Consider the following 22,126-nt stretch of genomic DNA (forward strand, 5'->3'; position numbering starts at 1 on the left):
GAACCAAATAAAAGAGAAAATGATACGATTTCCCCAATACATGGAGAATAAAAATATTCAATAAAATATAACACCACAAATCCAGGAGAACTCCTTGATAAAATTGCACATCAATTCCTGCCATAAAATTCTTACTAAGGGATAAATAAAAGAGTCCTTCCTTCATTCAATAGTTGGTAGTAGAAAAAAACTAGCTAACATCACACATAAATTGAAACCTTGAAAGCACTGCATGTGAAGTAGAGAACAAGGCAAGGAGGCCAACTGTCACCACTTTAATGGTGCATTTGCAGCACAATTAGGAGGGAAATAAAACAAAACATTAAAACTTGGGCAAGTAAAACGTGGAAGTCACAGATGATATGATTATCAGTTTTGAAAATCTAGGAACATTGATTATTGCACTTAATGAGAGAGCTGGGAAATATTACTGCATATAAATATTGATTAGAGAAACAATTCTATATCTGTATACAAGAAACTAGAAAATGAAATTTTAGAAGAGTTACAAAAACATTAGACAGATCATGTTACCAATTCCACGTCTACTAAAGGATCCTGAGACACTTTGTGGGCAAAATTATTAACCATCGTTGAGAGTTGGAGAAAAAGATATAAATGAATGAATAGCAATCTGTGGAAGACCCAGAGATGTTCTATTCCCATGAAAAGCCAAATAAGAGTTCTTGTGGGTGTCAGAATATTGATAAGTTGACTGCAAAAGCCAAGGAGAGTCAACCCAGTCTTGAAAAATGAAGTGGGGACATTTGCTCTAACTTACATCTAGTTTTTTTTTTTTTCTTTTTTTAGCCACAACAATTTAGACAAGTGGGTCTCACTGCAGACATAGGTAAACACACAGGAATGGAATGTTGAGCTCATACTGAGGTGTAGAGAAAGGAGGGGCTTTTCACAAGTGGTGTTAAGACCATTAACCACAGAGAAAGATAATACAAAATTGAAATCTACCTCATATCACACAGAGAATCAACCCCAGGTAGATGGAGACTTCAATGGGCAAGGTCAAACAAGCTTTTTTTTTTAAATCACCTAATATAGATTATTTAATGAACTCAGAATAATGAAAGATTTTAAAAATAAAAGATAAATGCAGAACCAAAAATGACAACTATACCCTATTTGCATGAAACAAACCAATAACTTAATTTCACCAGAAACATTACAAAGGAGCGAAAAATGGGGAGGATATGTAGACACGTAACCATCAACAGTGTAGTATTTAACTATATAAAGAGCTCCTAAACAAATATGTAAAGACCTGCAATTCTATGAAAATTAGGCAAAACTTCAACAGTGACACCACAGAAGAGCAAACCACAGAAGGACCAAAATGATCACAAAGATTCCTCATCTTGTGTGTCATCAATACCATGCAAGAGACAACACAGGGGGTGTAGCCTCACTGCCACTAGGTTTCCGAGAGTTAACAGCCCTGAGAGTGGGCAAGGGGGCAGATCCTCAGGAAGTGTCCTTCACTGCAGGTGAGATCATGGCCCACACCAAGGTGAGGGAAAGGGTCTGGCCTCATCTAGGAAGGGTGAGGACTGCATGACTCCACAGCTCTGGTCCCAGAGGAGGTGGGCATGGGAGAAGCCATTCTCAGTGTCTCTCTGGAACAGCACGCACAGCTCAGGGACAGAGTGTAGACATAAATTGTGTCCTTCATTGTTGAGAAGACGGGAGAGCTTCTCTAGGCCACACAGCTGGTGCGCAGCCTGGAGAAGTTTCCTGTCTTCCTGGCTCCCTGCTGAGTGGCTCTTTCGCTGGTGCTGCATCTTCACTTGGATGATATCTTTGACTCCATGTGTCCCTCTCTCCCTGCCTGTCCCCAGAGCCCTCGGTGGTGTTTGCCAAGGAGCAGACGGCACACAATGAAGTACAGGCCGTGGCAGGGGCCAGTGCCACACTGAGCTGCGAGGTGGCCCAGGCCCAGACGGAGGTGACGTGGTACAAGGACGGCAAGAAGCTGAGCTCCAGCTCGAAAGTGCGTGTCGAGGCCACGGGCTGCACCCGGAGACTGGTGGTGCAGCAGGCGGGCAAAGCAGATGCTGGGGAGTACAGCTGCGAGGCCGGGGGCCAGAGGGTCTCCTTCCACCTGGGCATCACAGGTCAGTTCTTGAGGATACTAAGTCCATCTGTGTTTACGGGATGATAGGACTGGCTTACAGCCTCTACAGACTTTTGTGCAACTGCTGTTAGGTGTCCTCTCATCACGTCTCTTCATTGTAGGTCTATAAATTAGAATGGAAGGAAAAAGTCACTTCTGCCACATCAGCAGGCTTTGCTAATGGGGAATTAACATAACAGCAGCCCCTGGCTGGAAGGGGACTATATATTTCACTGCTGGTTTAGAGCCTGTAGAATTTTCCAGTCCCTTTCTCATTGTTCAGTTTTTCTTGTCCTGATTTTTGTTTCTGATTTTGTTGTGTTTCTTCACCCCGTGTACTTCTATGTGTTATCATAGTCCCAGTGGGATTTCTTAAGGGTCAGCTGGCACACAGGGAAGGTTGATTTTTTAGGTGGACTCCAGCTTTATTCTGAAATGGGAGGTAGGTTATATCAAGACTGAACAGGTGGGGGAAGGATGGAAAGAAACTGTGGGCTAGCTTGAACGTGTTTGTGGAGTTATGGCTCTTTGGCTGTGGCTGCTTGTGTATCAGGCTGGCAAGGTAGACATTAGCGAGTGTATCTGCTAATCCCAGAAAGTCTCCTTACATGTATATATTTTTCACTGGTTATCGGGAATTCCAAATTGGCTTTATTTGGTAGTGAGAATGGGACAGCCTTATTGTGCAGTCAGACCCTGGTGCTCCTCTTATGTGTATTAATATCATAAACCTCCTCTATTCCAAGCTTCCATTTTTTGGCCAGTGTTTGGTCAAGTAAGCATGGATGAGTGGTGGATATGGAGAGAGAGGGGCTGCTCTTTTACACCTTGTATTATTTTTCGTGTCATAATGCTTAGTCGCATTATTGCAGCGCATGTTCAGACTCCATTGGTCTTCCTTGATTTCTAGGAGTCTGGCTTATTTGATGCGTAGGGCTAATGTAGACCAGATGTTCCTCTCCTGGAATTATTCTGGCAGATCAAGTAGATACTTACCTGGCACACTGGAGAGTCCTGTGAACAACAGATGTTTGAATTTATTGAACCAGTTAAGGGGAAATTTTGACCACACATAATACTTTGAATCATTTCCAGTCTGTACTTTGGATTGTCATAGTTTAATTGTCTGAGACAGCTATTTTCACATAGTTATGGAAGCTCTCTGCACACAGATGTGTGTACCAAATTCAGAAGGAGTAGAGGATTACAAATTGATCAATTCCAAAAATCTGTATCAACTCACACAAGGAAAATAGCCACTTTAGAATAAATGGAACCATACTAAATAATCTTGTCACAGAACAATATCTAAGTCCAGTGGCTCTACTCTTTAATTGTGCTGAGTATTCTATAAAGAAGCTATTCCATATTCATATAGATTTTCCATAGTATTGAGAAATGAGTTTCACTAATTCATTTTTTTTTTTTTGTAGATAGCATATCATTCCTACCGAAATCCAGTAAGGTGAATGGGAGGAATTAATGCAGGTTAATCTCTTGATGATGTCAAGAATAATATATTTAAAAAATATTAGCACAGTGAATTTAGCAATTTATTAAAAGGGTTAGCCACTATGGCAATGGTTATACTCCAGGAGTGCAAGGTTGGTTTAACACAAGAAACATTAGAAACTCAATAGAAAGCTTGACATTAACAGAATATCAGAGAACAATAATACAATTTCTCCAATTTAAATGGAGAGTAAAATAACTCAATAAAATATAACACCGTAAATCCAGGAGATGTACGTGATAAAATTTAACAACAATTCTTGCTGTAGTAATTTCTCCAAGGTATAAATAAATGGTTGTTCCTTCATTTAATAATTGTTAGTGGAAAACAAACCAGCTAGCATCACGCATAAAGTGAAAGCTTGACAGCACTGCCTATGAAGTAGGGAGCAAGACAAGGAAGCCAACTGGCACCACTTTCATGCTACATTTACAGCACACTTAGGGGGGAAATAAAATGAAAGATGGAAACTTGGGAAAATAAAACATGTTTTTGCAGATGATATGATTATCAATTTAGAAAATCCAGGAACATGAATTACTACACTTGATGAGACAGTTGAGAAATATTACTGCATATAAATATTAATACAGAGAAACAACTATCTATATACAAGAAACAAGAAAGTAGAAAATGAAATTTGAGAAGAGTTACAATAACACTAGATACATCATGTCACCAATTCCAAATCTAAGACAGGGTCTTGGGACTCTTTGTAGGCAAAATTATTAAGTATTCTTGAGAGGCAGAGGAAAAGATATAAATAAATGGATAAAAATCTGCGGAAGATCCAGAGATGTTCGACCCCCCGCAAAAACCAAAAAACCCAAATCACAGTTCTCTTGAGTGTGAGACTAGTGACAAGTTAATTGCAAAGGCCAAGGAGATTCAAGCCAGTCTTGAAGGACATAGCGGGGACATTTGCTGTAACCTATGTCAGGACTTCATTTTTTATTAACGCTACAGCAATTTAGACAAGTGGGTCTCAATGTAGAGATAGGCAAACAACACAAAGAAATGGAATGTTGAGCTCACATCGTGCTGTAGAGAAAGGAGGGGCTTTTCCTAATTGGTCTTAAGAACATTAACTATACAGAAAAATGTAATTGAAATCTACCTCATACCACACGAAGAATCAACCCTGGGCAGGTTAGAGACCTCCGTGGGAATGGTAAAACGAGTTTGTGTAATCAGATGATATAGATTATTTAATGACCTCAGGATAATGAAAGATTTTAAAACAGAAGATAAATGCAGAAACCACAAAGGACAACTTGACATATTTGCCTGCAGTATGCCTAAAACCGATAACTTAATTTCACCAGAAACATTACAAAGGAGCGAAAAGCACAAAAATGGGGAAGATACATACACATGTAACCATCTGTCATTTAATTATGTAAAAACAAACTAAACGAATATGGAAAAGACAGTCAATGCTATTGAAACTGGGGCAAAACTTGAACAGTGACACCACAGAAGAGCAAACCACAGAAGGACCAAAATGATCACAAAGATTCCTCATCTTGTGTGTCATCAATACCATGCAAGAGACAACACAGGGGGTGTAGCCTCACTGCCACTAGGTTTCCGAGAGTTAACAGCCCTGAGAGTGGGCAAGGGGGCAGATCCTCAGGAAGTGTCCTTCACTGCAGGTGAGATCATGGCCCACACCAAGGTGAGGGAAAGGGTCTGGCCTCATCTAGGAAGGGTGAGGACTGCATGACTCCACAGCTCTGGTCCCAGAGGAGGTGGGCATGGGAGAAGCCATTCTCAGTGTCTCTCTGGAACAGCACGCACAGCTCAGGGACAGAGTGTAGACATAAATTGTGTCCTTCATTGTTGAGAAGACGGGAGAGCTTCTCTAGGCCACACAGCTGGTGCGCAGCCTGGAGAAGTTTCCTGTCTTCCTGGCTCCCTGCTGAGTGGCTCTTTCGCTGGTGCTGCATCTTCACTTGGATGATATCTTTGACTCCATGTGTCCCTCTCTCCCTGCCTGTCCCCAGAGCCCTCGGTGGTGTTTGCCAAGGAGCAGACGGCACACAATGAAGTACAGGCCGTGGCAGGGGCCAGTGCCACACTGAGCTGCGAGGTGGCCCAGGCCCAGACGGAGGTGACGTGGTACAAGGACGGCAAGAAGCTGAGCTCCAGCTCGAAAGTGCGTGTCGAGGCCACGGGCTGCACCCGGAGACTGGTGGTGCAGCAGGCGGGCAAAGCAGATGCTGGGGAGTACAGCTGCGAGGCCGGGGGCCAGAGGGTCTCCTTCCACCTGGGCATCACAGGTCAGTTCTTGAGGATACTAAGTCCATCTGTGTTTACGGGATGATAGGACTGGCTTACAGCCTCTACAGACTTTTGTGCAACTGCTGTTAGGTGTCCTCTCATCACGTCTCTTCATTGTAGGTCTATAAATTAGAATGGAAGGAAAAAGTCACTTCTGCCACATCAGCAGGCTTTGCTAATGGGGAATTAACATAACAGCAGCCCCTGGCTGGAAGGGGACTATATATTTCACTGCTGGTTTAGAGCCTGTAGAATTTTCCAGTCCCTTTCTCATTGTTCAGTTTTTCTTGTCCTGATTTTTGTTTCTGATTTTGTTGTGTTTCTTCACCCCGTGTACTTCTATGTGTTATCATAGTCCCAGTGGGATTTCTTAAGGGTCAGCTGGCACACAGGGAAGGTTGATTTTTTAGGTGGACTCCAGCTTTATTCTGAAATGGGAGGTAGGTTATATCAAGACTGAACAGGTAGGGGAAGGATGGAAAGAAACTGTGGGCTAGCTTGAACGTGTTTGTGGAGTTATGGCTCTTTGGCTGTGGCTGCTTGTGTATCAGGCTGGCAAGGTAGACATTAGCGAGTGTATCTGCTAATCCCAGAAAGTCTCCTTACATGTATATATTTTTCACTGGTTATCGGGAATTCCAAATTGGCTTTATTTGGTAGTGAGAATGGGACAGCCTTATTGTGCAGTCAGACCCTGGTGCTCCTCTTATGTGTATTAATATCATAAACCTCCTCTATTCCAAGCTTCCATTTTTTGGCCAGTGTTTGGTCAAGTAAGCATGGATGAGTGGTGGATATGGAGAGAGAGGGGCTGCTCTTTTACACCTTGTATTATTTTTCGTGTCATAATGCTTAGTCGCATTATTGCAGCGCATGTTCAGACTCCATTGGTCTTCCTTGATTTCTAGGAGTCTGGCTTATTTGATGCGTAGGGCTAATGTAGACCAGATGTTCCTCTCCTGGAATTATTCTGGCAGATCAAGTAGATACTTACCTGGCACACTGGAGAGTCCTGTGAACAACAGATGTTTGAATTTATTGAACCAGTTAAGGGGAAATTTTGACCACACATAATACTTTGAATCATTTCCAGTCTGTACTTTGGATTGTCATAGTTTAATTGTCTGAGACAGCTATTTTCACATAGTTATGGAAGCTCTCTGCACACAGATGTGTGTACCAAATTCAGAAGGAGTAGAGGATTACAAATTGATCAATTCCAAAAATCTGTATCAACTCACACAAGGAAAATAGCCACTTTAGAATAAATGGAACCATACTAAATAATCTTGTCACAGAACAATATCTAAGTCCAGTGGCTCTACTCTTTAATTGTGCTGAGTATTCTATAAAGAAGCTATTCCATATTCATATAGATTTTCCATAGTATTGAGAAATGAGTTTCACTAATTCATTTTTTTTTTTTTTGTAGATAGCATATCATTCCTACCGAAATCCAGTAAGGTGAATGGGAGGAATTAATGCAGGTTAATCTCTTGATGATGTCAAGAATAATATATTTAAAAAATATTAGCACAGTGAATTTAGCAATTTATTAAAAGGGTTAGCCACTATAGCAATGGTTATACTCCAGGAGTGCAAGGTTGGTTTAACACAAGAAACATTAGAAACTCAATAGAAAGCTTGACATTAACAGAATATCAGAGAACAATAATACAATTTCTCCAATTTAAATGGAGAGTAAAATAACTCAATAAAATATAACACCGTAAATCCAGGAGATGTACTTGATAAAATTTAACAACAATTCTTGCTGTAGTAATTTCTCCAAGGTATAAATAAATGGTTGTTCCTTCATTTAATAATTGTTAGTGGAAAACAAACCAGCTAGCATCACGCATAAAGTGAAAGCTTGACAGCACTGCCTATGAAGTAGGGAGCAAGACAAGGAAGCCAACTGGCACCACTTTCATGCTACATTTACAGCACACTTAGGGGGGAAATAAAATGAAAGATGGAAACTTGGGAAAATAAAACATGTTTTTGCAGATGATATGATTATCAATTTAGAAAATCCAGGAACATGAATTACTACACTTGATGAGACAGTTGAGAAATATTACTGCATATAAATATTAATACAGAGAAACAACTATCTATATACAAGAAACAAGAAAGTAGAAAATGAAATTTGAGAAGAGTTACAATAACACTAGATACATCATGTCACCAATTCCAAATCTAAGACAGGGTCTTGGGACTCTTTGTAGGCAAAATTATTAAGTATTCTTGAGAGGCAGAGGAAAAGATATAAATAAATGGATAAAAATCTGCGGAAGATCCAGAGATGTTCGACCCCCCGCAAAAACCAAAAAACCCAAATCACAGTTCTCTTGAGTGTGAGACTAGTGACAAGTTAATTGCAAAGGCCAAGGAGATTCAAGCCAGTCTTGAAGGACATAGCGGGGACATTTGCTGTAACCTATGTCAGGACTTCATTTTTTATTAACGCTACAGCAATTTAGACAAGTGGGTCTCAATGTAGAGATAGGCAAACAACACAAAGAAATGGAATGTTGAGCTCACATCGTGCTGTAGAGAAAGGAGGGGCTTTTCCTAATTGGTCTTAAGAACATTAACTATACAGAAAAATGTAATTGAAATCTACCTCATACCACACGAAGAATCAACCCTGGGCAGGTTAGAGACCTCCGTGGGAATGGTAAAACGAGTTTGTGTAATCAGATGATATAGATTATTTAATGACCTCAGGATAATGAAAGATTTTAAAACAGAAGATAAATGCAGAAACCACAAAGGACAACTTGACATATTTGCCTGCAGTATGCCTAAAACCGATAACTTAATTTCACCAGAAACATTACAAAGGAGCGAAAAGCACAAAAATGGGGAAGATACATACACATGTAACCATCTGTCATTTAATTATGTAAAAACAAACTAAACGAATATGGAAAAGACAGTCAATGCTATTGAAACTGGGGCAAAACTTGAACAGTGACACCACAGAAGAGCAAACCACAGAAGGACCAAAATGATCACAAAGATTCCTCACCTTGTGAGTCATCAGGACCATGCAAGAGACAACACAGGGGGTGTAGCCTCACTGCCACTAGGTTTCCGAGAGTTGCCAACCCTGAGATGGGCAAGGGGGTGGATCCTCAGGAAGTGTCCTTCACTGCAGGTGAGAACGTGGCCCGCACCAAGGTGAGGGAAAGGGTCTGGCCTCATCTAGGAAGGGTGAGGACTGCATGACTCCACAGCGCCGGTCCCAGAGGAGATGTGCATGGGAGAAGCCGTTCCCAATGTCTCTCTGGAACAGCACGCACAGCTCAGGGGCAGAGTGTAGACATAAATTGTGTCCTTCATTGTTAAGAAGGCGGGAGAGCTTCTCTAGGCCGCACAGCTGGTGCGCAGCCTGGAGAAGTTTCCTGTCTTCCTGCCTCCCTGCTGAGTGGCTCTTTCGCTGGTGCTGCATCTTCACTTAGATGATATCTTTGACTCCATGTGTCCCTCTCTCCCTGCCTGTCCCCAGAGCCCTCGGTGGTGTTTGCCAAGGAGCAGACGGCACACAATGAAGTACAGGCCATGGCAGGGGCCAGTGCCACACTGAGCTGCGAGGTGGCCCAGGCCCAGACGGAGGTGACGTGGTACAAGGACGGCAAGAAGCTGAGCTCCAGCTCGGAAGTGCGTGTCGAGGCCACGGGCTGCACCCGGAGACTGGTGGTGCAGCAGGCGGGCAAAGCAGATGCTGGGGAGTACAGCTGCGAGGCCGGGGGCCAGAGGGTCTCCTTCCACCTGGGCATCACAGGTCAGTTCTTGAGGATACTAAGTCCATCTGTGTTTACGGGATGATAGGACTGGCTTACAGCCTCTACAGACTTTTGTGCACCTGCCTTTAGACATGTCTCTTCAAGTTGGGTCTATGAATGGAAGGTATAGGAATGGAAGGAAAGTTAGGTATAGGAATGGAAGGAAAAAGTCACTTCTGCCACATCAGCGTGCTTTGCTAATGGGGAATTAACATAACAGCAGCCCCTGGCTGGAAGGGACTATATATTTCACTGCTGATTTAGAGCCTGTAGAATTTTCCAGTCCCTTTCTCACTATTCAGTGCTTCTTATCCTGATTTTGTTTCTGACTTTGTTGTGTTTTTTCACCCCGTGTACTTCTATGTGTTATCATAGTTCCCAATGGGATTTCTTAAGGGGCAGCTGGTACACAGGGAAGGTTCATTTTTGTTGGTGGACTGAAGTTGTATTCTGAAATGGGAGGTAGGTTATATCAAGACTGAACAGGTAGGGGAAGGATGGAAAGAAACTGTAGTCGAGCTTGAACGTGTTTGTAGAGTTATGGCTCTTTGGCTGTGGCTGCTTGTGTATTAGGCTGGCAAGGTAGACACTAGCGAATGTATCTGCTAATCTCAGGACCAGAAAGTCTCCTTCCATGTATATATTTTTCATCAGTTATTGGAGATTCCGAATTGGCATTATTTGGTAGTGAGAATGGGACAGTCTTATTGTGCAGTCATACCCTGGTGCTCCTTTTATGTGTATCAATTTGTTGAAATCTCCTATATTCCAACCTTCCATTTACGGCCAATGTGTGGTCAAGAAAGCATGGATGAGTGGTGGATATGGAGCGAGAGGGGCTGTTCTTTTACACCATGTATTGTTTTCCATGTCATAGTCCTTAGTCACATGTTCAGACTGCATTGGTGTTCCTTGGTTTCTACATTTATATACTAGTGACAAATAGTTTAAAAGTGAGCTTTGAAAATGTTTTTAATAGCATTAAAGGTATCATGTTTCTAATTCCAAATATAATACAAGGTGCTGAATGCCTTGGTGGGGGAAAATTAGATCATGACATAGATTGCCTAAAAACTTCAGGATGTGAAGAGATTTCTGTCACAGAAAACAAATGGACTAAACACCATGGAACAAGAGTGACAAATTTGAACTCTTTAAAACTAAAACTTTCATTAGGTTCATTAGAAGTCACATTTAGTGACACAGCAAGTGATACAGATGTGAAAGAGAAAGGCAGTATCATGCAAATTGAGGTTATAAAGGTGAATATGAAAAAGACAGATGATGCTATTGAAAATCAGGCAAAATTCTTGAACAGTTACAACACAGAAGAGCAAATAGTGATGACCAAAAAGACTGGTGAAGTTGCTCTACGTTGTGAGTCATCAGAACCATCAAGAGACAGCCACAGGAGGTATGACTTCACTCCCACCAGACTGACGGCAGTTGACACACTGAGAGTAGCCAAGAGCATGAAGCCTCAGGAACTCTCATGTATCTTAGGTGAGAACGTTCCCTGCACAATTGAGCAGGAAAGACTCTGGCGTCATCTAGGAAGGTTGAGGTGTGCATACATCATGACCCCCACCAGATCCATTGTGCTCAAAAGTCTTTCACAATGTCCTCACCTGGAACATCCCACTTGGAGCAGTAGTCAAATGTATAGATAAATTGTGTCACTATTGCTGAGAAGGTGTGGGGCTTCTCTAGGCCACATAGCTGGTGCAAAGCCTGGAGGAGTTTCCAGCCTTCCTGTTTAGTCCTTCTTTCCCCAGTACTGCCTTCCTGTCTTAGATGATGTCTTTGACCCCGTGCTTCCCTCTCTGTCCCCAGAGCCCATAGCTCTGTTTGCCAAGGAGCAGCTGTGGTGTGCAGTAAAAGGCACACTGGGGTTGGGAGGACTGGCATGCCGAGCTGCAAGGTAGCCCAGGCCCAGAGGGAGGTGACATGGTTCAAGGATGAGAAGAAGCTGAGTGCAAGCTCAAAAGTGCATGTAGAGGCCAAGGGCTATACTCGGCAGCTGGCGGTGCCTCCAGCTGGGAAAGTGGACACAGGGGAGTATAGGAGTACAGATGTGACCCTGGGGCCAGAGAGTCTCCTTCTGCATGAATGTCACGGGTCAGTTACTTGGGGGTTCTAACTGAGACCATTTGGAGGAGATGATGGGATTGATAACAGACCCACCAGACCCCAGGGCTCTTTCCATTAGACTTCATCTCTTAAGTCTCCCAACCTTCTTCTTCCTACCCTTATTCCTGTGGCTGAGTTAAGGGACTCTGGATTGGAAGGCTGTGTGTGGAAGGGAGTGGGGCCATTCTTGTAAACCTTGAGTAGTGTTTCCATGGAGTAACACTTATCACATGTCCCAACTGCTGCACAGAATGTTCCCTGGTGCAGAGGACTCTGTGGTACTTGAGATTTGAGGTTGACCAGATGTCTCTTTTACCCATGCCTATGTGACTATCCTTCTGCTGAATGTTTAGACTGTTCCCATATGCCTCACCTAACACCACACGAGGTTCTTGGAAAGATTATCATGTGAAAAATCAGTATGCAGAAAACCTTTTTACTTTAGTTTTATTTATATATTGTATACTAGCAACACAGTTGGAAAATGAAATTTTAAAAGATTTAAAATAGTGTGAAAAGTATCCTGTTTCCAATTCCAAGTATAATAAAGATGTTTAAGACCTCAGTAGGGGAAAATTCTTGAACATTTTTGAGGGTAAAAAAAAAAAATCTAAAAAATGGATAGAAATCTATGGAAGGCTCAAACATCTTCACATCCAATCAAAATCAAACAAATGTGTTTTCTTTGGAGGGTTGAAAATTGAGAAGCAGATTCCAAAGGCCAAGATTCCATGGCCAACATACTCTTGAAGAAGAGAAGTATCATAAAGCAACAGTAATAAAGATAATGGGGTCACAATGCAGGGACAGTTATCAGATCAAAGGAACAGAATAGTGAGCTCACAGTCAGATCAGTGAATAAATGAACTTCCCACTCCTCGCCTTTTTTTTTTTTTCACCATTGAAACTGTATACACAAGGGAGAAAGGATAGTCTTTTCAATATGGTGTTTTTAACATTTAATCATATAAAAATTGCATAGGTAACTCAAATGACACTGCAAAAGGTACTCCAGGTGGGTGAGGGGCCACAGTGTGAAGGAAAATCATAAATCCTCAGTTGATGACATAAATTATTTAATGACTTCAGGGTAAGGACAGATTTCTTAAATAGAACAATGGAACAAGATCCCATATTTGACAACGTTAAAACTAAAACTTTGATTCATCCTGAGATACCACGTGAGTGAAAAGGCAAGTTACACAGATGGATGTGATATTTACAAACTATGTAAGTGTCACATCTCTAGCGCTTAAACATATAAAGAGATCCAGAAAATGAATAAGGAGGAGACAGACAATGCTATTGAAAATTGGGCAAAAGACTTGAAGAGTAAAACCACCGAAGAGCAAACAGTAATGGCCAAAAGAATGAAAAAGTTACTCCACTTTGTGAGTCATCAGGACCATGCAAAAGACAGCCACTGGGGTACAACTTCACTCCCACTAGATTGCGAGCAGTTCACGAAACTAAGAGTAGGTGAGAACACGGAGCCGCAAGATCTCTCCCACACTGTGAGTGAGAACCCTTCCTGCACAATCATGTAAAAAGACTTTGCATCATCTGGGAAGGTTGAAGAAACCAAGCCTCATGACCCTGAAGTTCCTCTTCCAGACTAGTATGTACACAGAAGTCTGTTACGTTTTCACCTGGAACAAAATGCATGGATCAGTGGTAGAATGTATAGATAAATTTGGGTTTCTCGCTGAGAAGGAGGTGGGGCTTTTCTAAGCCACACAGCTAGCCAGCGTCTTGAGAAATTTCCGGTCCTCCTGCTTCACCATTTAATCCTTCTTCCCCAGTGCTGCATCCTGAGTTAGTGTTTTTGACCCTGTGTGTTCTTCCTTGTTGCCAGAGCCCTTGGCAGTGTTTGCCAAGGAGCAGCCAGTGCAGAGTGAGATGCAGGCCGTGGCGGGGGCCAATGCCATGCTGAGTTGCAAGGTGGCCCAGGCCCAGACGGAGGTGACATGGTACAAGGATGGGAAGAAGTTGAGTGCAAGCTCGAAAGTGCACATGGAGGCCAAGGGTTGCACCCGGCAGCTGGTGGTGCAGCAGGTGGGGAAGGCGGACGCCGGGGAGTACAGCTGCGAAGCTGGGGGCCAGAGGGTCTCCTTCCGCCTGGATGTCACAGGTCAGTTATTTGATAAGGGTGCTAAGTTAGCTCCATTTGGAGGTGATGTGACTGGCTTATAGCCATGGCAGACCCAGTGGTCTTTCCATTATACTTAATCTCTTCACATCTTCCAACTTCTCACCTCGCACTTTCATGCCCATGCCTGGGCCCAGGGAGACTGGGTGGGAAGAGTGTGTATGGAAGGAAGAAGGGCCCCTTTTGTGCACCACGAGTCATGCTTCCATATTATAATGCTCCCGGTGATCTCTGGTGTCCAGGACTTTGGCTCCATTTATCCTTTGGGATCTCAAGTAGACCAGATGTCTCTTACCGTGGGATATGAGAATACACTTTTGGGTGTTCTAGCAGCATCCAGATTCCCTCACCCAGCAGCACCACATGAGGATTCTCCCTAGTCAGAGATGTTTGTGTTTCTTTGAGCCTGATAAGGGGAAGTTCCAACCACAGAATCATCCTTGACATTACCTCAAGACTGAATTTTGGATCAGCAAAGTTTTAGTTGTTCTGGGACACTCCTCCTTCCTTGCACATGGCTGCAGAAGTTATCTGTGCACCCACGTGTCACAAAGCCTGGGCTCCTGTTTTGTCTGCAATGTTTAAAGTAAACCAAGAGAAGGGGGTTGGTAGATACGCACCTTTGATACACACCTCTGAGGTATGGAATATTCTTTTAAAAGCAAATTTTGGTTTCCTCTTGTCTTCAACTAGTACATCCTGTATCAGTGTTCCCTTTGAGTTTGATTATAAATTTAGAAATGGAGAGTCATAAGGAGCTTTTCCTATACCAGCATGCTTTGTGAAGGGTAAGGTACTGTAGTAGCAGCCACTGATTGATAAACTAGTATTTATTTCATAGCATTTCCTAGTGATTCATGTGCATGTCTGTCCCTCCTGAACTGGTTCACAGAGATGTCTGTGAACTAACTTTAGTTTCCTTTTGTTAAGGGAGGTTAACCTCAAGTAGAGATGGGCTGTGGTCCCATGTTGACTCCTAAGTGCCACCACATAACAATTTGATATTGTATCAGTATAAAATGATTCATAGGTGTATATATATATATATATATATATATATATATATATATATATATATATCAAGAAACCTACTATGAATCATTCTGACATGTTATTATAATAGAATATATTATTTACACAAATAAATTTGAAAAATTTTGAAATATTGGCCAATTCCTAGAAAACGATATCAAAACTTACACAAGAAGAAATAAACAACTTGAACAGTCGTATAACCTTTTAAATAAATGGAACCATGATAAAAAAAAGTCTTCTCATAGAACAAGATTAAGCTTAGTAGCTTTACTGGTAAATTATGTAAAATGTTCTGGAACAAAATTGTTCCGTACTGATGGAGTCCTTTAAGAGAATAGAAAAGGGATATATACTCTTTAGCTCATTTTATGTAGCTAGCATAGCATTGATACCAAAGTCTGACAAGGAAAGTATAAAAAAATTAAAATTACAGGCCAATCTTTTATGGATGTCAGTATCCAAGTCCTAAACAAAATGCTGGCAAACTGAATGGAGCAATATATGAAGAGCATAATATACTCAGATCTTAATCCAGGAATGCAAGGTTGGTTCAACAACAGAACACTAGAAAATCAATATACTCAAAACATTAAGAAGCTAAAAGAGAAAAGGCATGTTTTTACCAAAAAAAAAAAAAAATGCAGAATAAAAGTGCTGGATAAAACTTTTACATCATATCCAGAATAAAAGTTTTATAAAATTTAGCATAAATTCATGTTAATAAAGTTCTTAATAAACTAGCAATAAAAGGACAGTTCCTTAATTTGATACAGGGTACTGAAGAAAACAGCAAAAATTGCACTTAAAGGGAAACCTTGAGAGCCTTTCCTTTTAATTGGAGCATTTCAAGTGACTCCGCTGTCACAACTTGTGTCCAATATTGTATAGCCTATAAGGGGGAATATAAAATAAAGTAATAAAATTTAGATAAAGCAAAAGTGTACTTCACAATGCAGAAAACAGAAAAAGGTAAATTTTCAGAGTTAGTAAGAAAGCTGAGAAAGATCACCAACATACAAAATACACAGAAAACACATCTATTTTGATGTATCAGCAACAGAGAGTCAGAAAATTACAACAGCATTAAAAGTATCATTCTTCTAATTCCATGTCTAATAAAATATGTTTAAGGCTTCTGAGGGGGAATATTATTAAATATTTTAGGGAGACAGTGGGGAAAATCTCAATGAATGGGGAGGTGTGCGTAGAAGACACAAAGTTGTCCATTCCTAATGAGAATCCAAGGAAAAGTTCTCTTGTGGGTGCGTCAAAATTGACAAGTTGATTCCGAGGACCAAGTGGAACCAAAGCACTCATAAAGAAGAACAAAGGTAGAGCATTTGATCTGCCAGGTCTCAAATATATAAAGCTATAGCAATGAAGACAGCTGGATTTCAAAGCAGGACTAAATACCCAGAGCAAAGGAACAGAGTAGTGAGCTCCAAAACAGACCGGCACATAAGCAGACTTCCCATTCTTTTTCTGATTTTTCACCCTGCAGTGCTAGCGTGTGGTATAGAGAAAGGGGGGTCTTTTCATAAATGGTGCTAATACCATGTAACTATATACACATATCTCTCTTCTTATATCTCCATTTCTTTGTATTAAAAATGGAGCGACGTCCATTTTTCTCCCTCACAGCACACACAAACATCAACTTTAGGTGGGTTAGAGACTCCAATGTGAAACATAAAACAAGCTCTTAGCAGATAATATAGATTATTTAATGACCTCAGGGAAATCAAAGATTTCTTAAACAGGATATAAATGCATTAACCACAAAGGACAAACTGACATACTTGCCTGTATTAAAACTAAGAACTTTAAATCAACAGAAGATACATAAAAGATGAAAAAGCAACTGACAAAGATGGAGATATTTACACACCCGTAATTGTCAAAGCTCTAATATAAAAATACAAAGAGCTCTTGAAAATGAATAAGGAAAAGACAGACAGTGCTACTGAGAACTGGGCAGAAGCCTTGCAACGACACTACAGAAGAGCAAACACCAAAAGCCAAAAAGATCAAAAAATGGTGCTGCATTTTGTAAATCGTCAGGACCGTGCGAAAGAAGGCCCAGGAAGTTCAGCTGCACGCCCCCAGATTGCCGATAGTTGACAGCACTGAGGGTAGACAGCATGGAGCCTCAGGGACTGTCATGCACTGTGAGTGAGGATGCTCTTTGCACAATCATGTGGGAAAGACTGCACCATCTAAGAAGGTTGAGGTGTGCATGCCTCATGATCCCACAGTTCCTTTCCTAAAGGAATATGTGCAGAGGTGAAATCTTTCACAAAGTCACTACTTGGAACACCACGCAGAGATCAGTGGTGGAATGTGTAGATCCATTATGGGTCCTTGTTGCACAACTAGCACAGAACCTGGAGAAGTTTCCAGTCCCCCTGCCCATCTGTCCACAGGCCTTCCTTCCCTAGTGCTCTGCCTTCCCGACTCAGTTGGTGTCATTGACCCCCCCTGCATCCCTGCATCCTTCCAGAACCTATGACGATGTTTGCCAAGGAGCAGCCAGTGTGCAGGGAGATACAGGCCAAGGCAGGAGCCAGTGCCACACTGAGCTGCGAGGTCGCCCAGGCCCAGACGGAGGTGACGTGGTACAAGGACGAGAAGAAACTGAATGCAAGCTCAAAAGTGTGCATGGAGGCCGCAGGCCGCACCCGGAGGCTGGTGGTGCAGCAGGTGGGGAAGGCGGACGCCGGGGAGTACAGCTGCGAGGCCGGGGGCCAGAGGGTCTCCTTCCGCCTGGGCGTCACAGGTATGTGCCGGGCTGGGTGGAGGGGATGAGTGCCTGACAAACTGGGGGCAATTAGTACATCTCCGGCAGATTGGAGGACCTGTGTGTTGGGCCTGTGCTGGGTTCTCCTCTGATGCAGTCACCCCAGGGCTCTGTCCACTGGCGAGGGCCTTGAGTTGCTTGTCACAGCCCCTAGTCTAGGACATTCTTGGCATCTGCTGCCCCAGGTCCCTGCACCTCTCCACCACATCACCACCTTTCCCAGCATGAAGCCTGCCACAGAGGCTCCCTCAGTCATCTGCAGTCTGCTAAGGCCTGTGGTCTGTGGGAAAGGCCATTCGCTGTTTGTGGTTGGCGAGGGGGCGCTAGTCCCCTGTGAGGCTTCCTGGTCAGCTCTGGAGCTCAGCCCAGCTCTGAGGAGCCTCTGGCCTTGGATGCCCTGCCCCCATTGGGTCTGGAGTCCCTGTCTCTGGCTGTGGGGTCCTGATCATCCAGTTACCTTTAGGTCAGTCCACTACGTTGCCCTCTGCTCAGATACCTAACCTGGCCTGAGCCTGGGCCAAGCCAATGTGCTGCCTGCTCCTGCCCCTCCCAGCCCTCCTGGCTGCTGATGACATTGCTGGGTTATGGCATTCTGAGCTGGCTGGAGCTGTCCCTGTCCCCAGCTGTGGCCCTTGCCCACCTGTCCCCAATCCTGCAGCCAGCGTGGTCTTTCCAGGTGCTCCTCTAGGTCAGCCCTCCCAGGGCCTTCGCCCTCCCCCTTCTCTTTCTTGGCTTTGCCTCCATGCTTGGCTGCTGGAGGCACGAAGGCTGCTTCCCACCTCTCAGTCTGTGCCGGATCCCCCTCTACCCACTGCATCTCACAGGGGTTCCTTCACCCAGACTGTCCTCCTCCACCTCCCTTCCTGGCCCTGCTCCCCATTGCTCATCTAGAATGCCAGCCCCAGGAAGTAGCAGGGGCACTGCGAACTGCCTGTCCCCACTTTCCCTGTATTGTGTTCCCTGGGGGCAGGGGGCAGGAATCCTAGACTCTCAGCTCTTAATCGGGCAGAGCTTGGGGCCCCCAGGCCTGTGGTCCCAAGTGGTTCCTCCTGGCTGCCTGCACTGCCCCTGTGAGCCTGGGTGGTGGCTGTCAGGTGGGGTCTGGCCCTGCTGCCTTGACTCTCTGGCTTGCTCACTAGAGAGGCAGCAATGGAGAGCTGGACAGCCGGGGCTGTTTCATTACAAGTCTTCTCCCACCATGTGGTCTGGAGGGGGGACGAGGCCCAGGCCAGGGGTGCTAGGGTCCTTCTCTCTAATGCTCATTGACCACCATCCCCTCAGAGCCGGAGCTTGAGCCCCCAGCCCCGGAGAGACCCAGCCGCAGGGAACCTCTGGTGGTCAGGGAACACGAGGACATCGTCCTGACCGCCACGTTGGCCACACCCTCTGTGGCTGCGGTGACCTGGCTCAAGGACGGTGTGGAGATTCGCCGCAGCAAGCGGCACGAGACAGCCAGCCTGGGGAACACCCACACCCTGACGGTGCGTGGTGCGCAGACCATGGACAGTGCAGTCTACAGCTGTCGCACTGGTTTAGAGGGGCAGGACTTCCCCGTGCAGGTGGAAGGTGAGCAGGGCCACGGGGACGGTCCTCTGGGAACCCCCTGCATGCGGCGTCCTGGAGTGGAGCTGGGGACGGGGCTCCAGGTGCACGCTCGGGCAGCTTAGAGCTGGTGCTCGTGGCCCGAGCCCCACCAGGCTGACGTCCCCTCCCCTCCCCCAGAGGTGGCCGCCAAGTTCTGCCGGCCCCTGGAGCCCGTGAGCGGGGAGCTGGGCAGCACGGTGACGCTGACCTGCGAGCTGAGCCCGGCGCAGGCCCAGGTGGTGTGGCGCTGCGGGAACACGCAGCTCCGGGCCGGCAAGCGCTTCCAGATGGCGGCCTCAGGGCTCCTGCGCTCCCTCACGGTGTCCGGCCTGCGGGCGGAGGACGCGGGCGAGTACGTGTGCGAGAGCCGCGACGACCGCACCAGCGCCAAGCTCACCGTTAGCGGTACGCCCGCTGCCGGGCTGGGTCGCCCAGGCGGGTGGGCGGCTGGGCGGGGCATTCCCGGGCGGCTTCCTGGAAGAGGTGTCCTTCCGTGGCGGCGTCTACAGGGTGGGGGGTCCCCGCCCCTCCTGTCCGTTTCTCAAGTGGAGTACCTGTCCGCAGTCCCCCGCGTGGTCAAGTTTACGTCGGGGCTGAGCACCGTGGTCGCCGAGGAGGGCTGCGAGGCCACCTTCCAGTGTGTGGTGACCCCCAGCGATGTGGCGATCACGTGGTTCCGGGATGGTGCCCAGCTACGGCCCAGCAAGAAGTTTCTCATATCGCAGACGGGCGGCAGCCACAGCCTGACCATCGTGGGGGTGGCCCTGGAGGACGCCGGCCAGATCAGTGCAGAGGCGGAGGGCGTCACGTCCGCGGCTGCCCTCCGGGTTCGAGGTGCGCATGTGGGGCGGCACGGAGGGCACACCGGTTCCTCCCAGTGGGCACCTTCTAATGGGCTGGTCGCAGGGCGGTATCCTGCTGTTGTCCTGTGTCCAGCTTGCCTGACTGACCTCAGGAGACACGGGGTTTGCCAGCTGATGAGAGAAGCCTAGGGTGGGGCGGAGGAACCAGGCACCTGCTCCCAAGGGGAGATAGTGAACTCCTGCACTGCACACCTGGTCAGGAAGTGGGCAGAGGTTCAGATGCTGGAGAGGGGAGTCTTCCTAGAGGAAACAACCCCTGCTGAGCCCAGAGGATGGCGGGGGTTGGGAGAGAGGGGAGTTGGCAGCCATTGCAAGCAGGTGCAGGAGGTGAGGACGCACTTTACTTGCTGAAGCCGCACTGTGTGGGGGAGGGTCAGAACTTTACCTGAGGGTAAGTGGGAACCAAGCCATTGCAGGTTCTTGAGTAAGGGAGTAACGTGGGCAGGTTCACTTCTGGGGAGATCATGGCACAGCCTGAGGCTGGGAGGCCCACTCTAGCATTTTCTCTTCCTTAGCGTGGTGTGATCAGGGCCTAGTTAAAGTCTAGAGACCTAGTTAAAGAGAGCCGGTCTGGGGGCTCAGAGCCTGCCTGTCTCGACAGCTCCCTGTGTCCTGATGTGGCTGGTCGCTGGCCACACTTAGGCATTCTGGGCTCTGGTAGGGCATGGCAGGAGGTTGTTCAGAAGGGGGAGCAAGAGGTGGGCAGGGGACTGGGGAAGGAGAACCCCCCTGAGCCTCGGTTGCCTTCCATAAAGTCGTACCTGTGTAGGTGTGCAGCTGGCCCTGCCTAGCTTGGAGTTGGAATGTGCTGGAGGGCAGCTCTGCCCAGGCTAGGGGTCGGGGCATGGTCTCTCTGTGCCCTGCCTTCCTGAGAGTGACAGTGGCTGTAGTGACCTCCCTGTCCTGTTACTCCAGAGGCTCCAGTGTTGTTCAAAAAGAAGCTGGAACCACAGACCGTGGAGGAGAGGAGCACAGTGACCATGGAGGTGGAGCTGACGCGGCAGTGGCCGGATGTCAGGTGGACACGCAACGCCATGGCCCTGGTGCCAGGAAAGAAAGTGGAGATCCACGCCGAGGGTTCTAGTCACCGTTTGGTCCTCCACAGTGTGGGTTTTGCTGACCGAGGCTTCTATGGCTGCGAGACACCAGATGATAAGACACAGGCCAAGTTGACGGTGGAAAGTGAGCGCCTTGGGGGCTCGGCATCCAGGAGGTGGCAGGGAGGGGAATGAATCTCCCCCTGGGGGCAGGGCCCTGCTAAAGGGGAGAAAGGGAGGAGGGGAGGGATGAGGGAACAGATCTTCACTCGCAGCCCAGCCTGAGGAGGGTGGGCAGGGAAAGAAGGAGGCGCAGACTTCCACCTGCAGGGGCAGACCTCTGCCTCCAGGGGAAGTGGTGGGGGGAGGCCTGAAGGCCAGGGTCTTGCTGCAATGGCTCACCCGCCCTCACGCTTGTCCCTTAGCGCGCCAGGTCCGGCTAGTGCGAGGCCTGCAGGCAGTGGAGGCTCAGGAGCAGGGCACAGCTACCATGGAAGTGGAGCTGTCCCACGCCGACGTGGAGGGCACCTGGACTCGCGACGGCCTACGGCTCCAGCCGGGACCCACGTGCCAGCTGGCAGTGCACGGCCCCACCCACACCCTCACGCTGTCCCAGCTGCAGCAACAGGACAGCGGCCTGGTCGCCTTCAGGGCGGAGGGTGTGCACACGTCGGCGAGGCTGGTGGTCACTGGTGCGTAGGCATAGGTGGGGCGGGACTCACTGCAGAACACCTGCCCATGCGCCAAGGTGGCCCAAGGAGGCAGGTGGGGGCAGGCATGTGGAATCCTGGGAGAGGGGAGTCATTCCTAGAA

The 22,126-nt window shown here is 46.2% G+C and overlaps 1 protein-coding gene across 30 annotated transcripts in view; it reads left to right on the plus strand.

Annotated features, from left to right (window-relative positions):
* OBSCN (obscurin, cytoskeletal calmodulin and titin-interacting RhoGEF) overlaps positions 1-22,126 on the plus strand; it is a 169,985-nt gene that overhangs the window by 57,227 nt on the left and 90,632 nt on the right. For 29 of the 30 annotated variants that reach the window (XM_064484554.1, XM_064484556.1, XM_064484555.1 and 26 more), the window contains 10 exons: positions 1,854-2,129; positions 5,648-5,923; positions 9,442-9,717; positions 13,704-13,979; positions 17,533-17,808; positions 19,111-19,395; positions 19,552-19,818; positions 19,978-20,247; positions 21,192-21,458; positions 21,739-22,005. In XM_064484554.1, coding sequence (XP_064340624.1) covers positions 1,854-2,129; positions 5,648-5,923; positions 9,442-9,717; positions 13,704-13,979; positions 17,533-17,808; positions 19,111-19,395; positions 19,552-19,818; positions 19,978-20,247; positions 21,192-21,458; positions 21,739-22,005 — 2,736 coding nt within the window. The remainder of the gene's footprint in view (positions 1-1,853; positions 2,130-5,647; positions 5,924-9,441; positions 9,718-13,703; positions 13,980-17,532; positions 17,809-19,110; positions 19,396-19,551; positions 19,819-19,977; positions 20,248-21,191; positions 21,459-21,738; positions 22,006-22,126) is intronic. The other variant, XM_064484565.1, reaches the window with a different exon arrangement.

Source organism: Camelus dromedarius, chromosome 3 (genome assembly GCF_036321535.1).
Source record: "Camelus dromedarius isolate mCamDro1 chromosome 3, mCamDro1.pat, whole genome shotgun sequence".
NCBI classification, from domain to species: Eukaryota; Metazoa; Chordata; class Mammalia; order Artiodactyla; family Camelidae; genus Camelus; species Camelus dromedarius.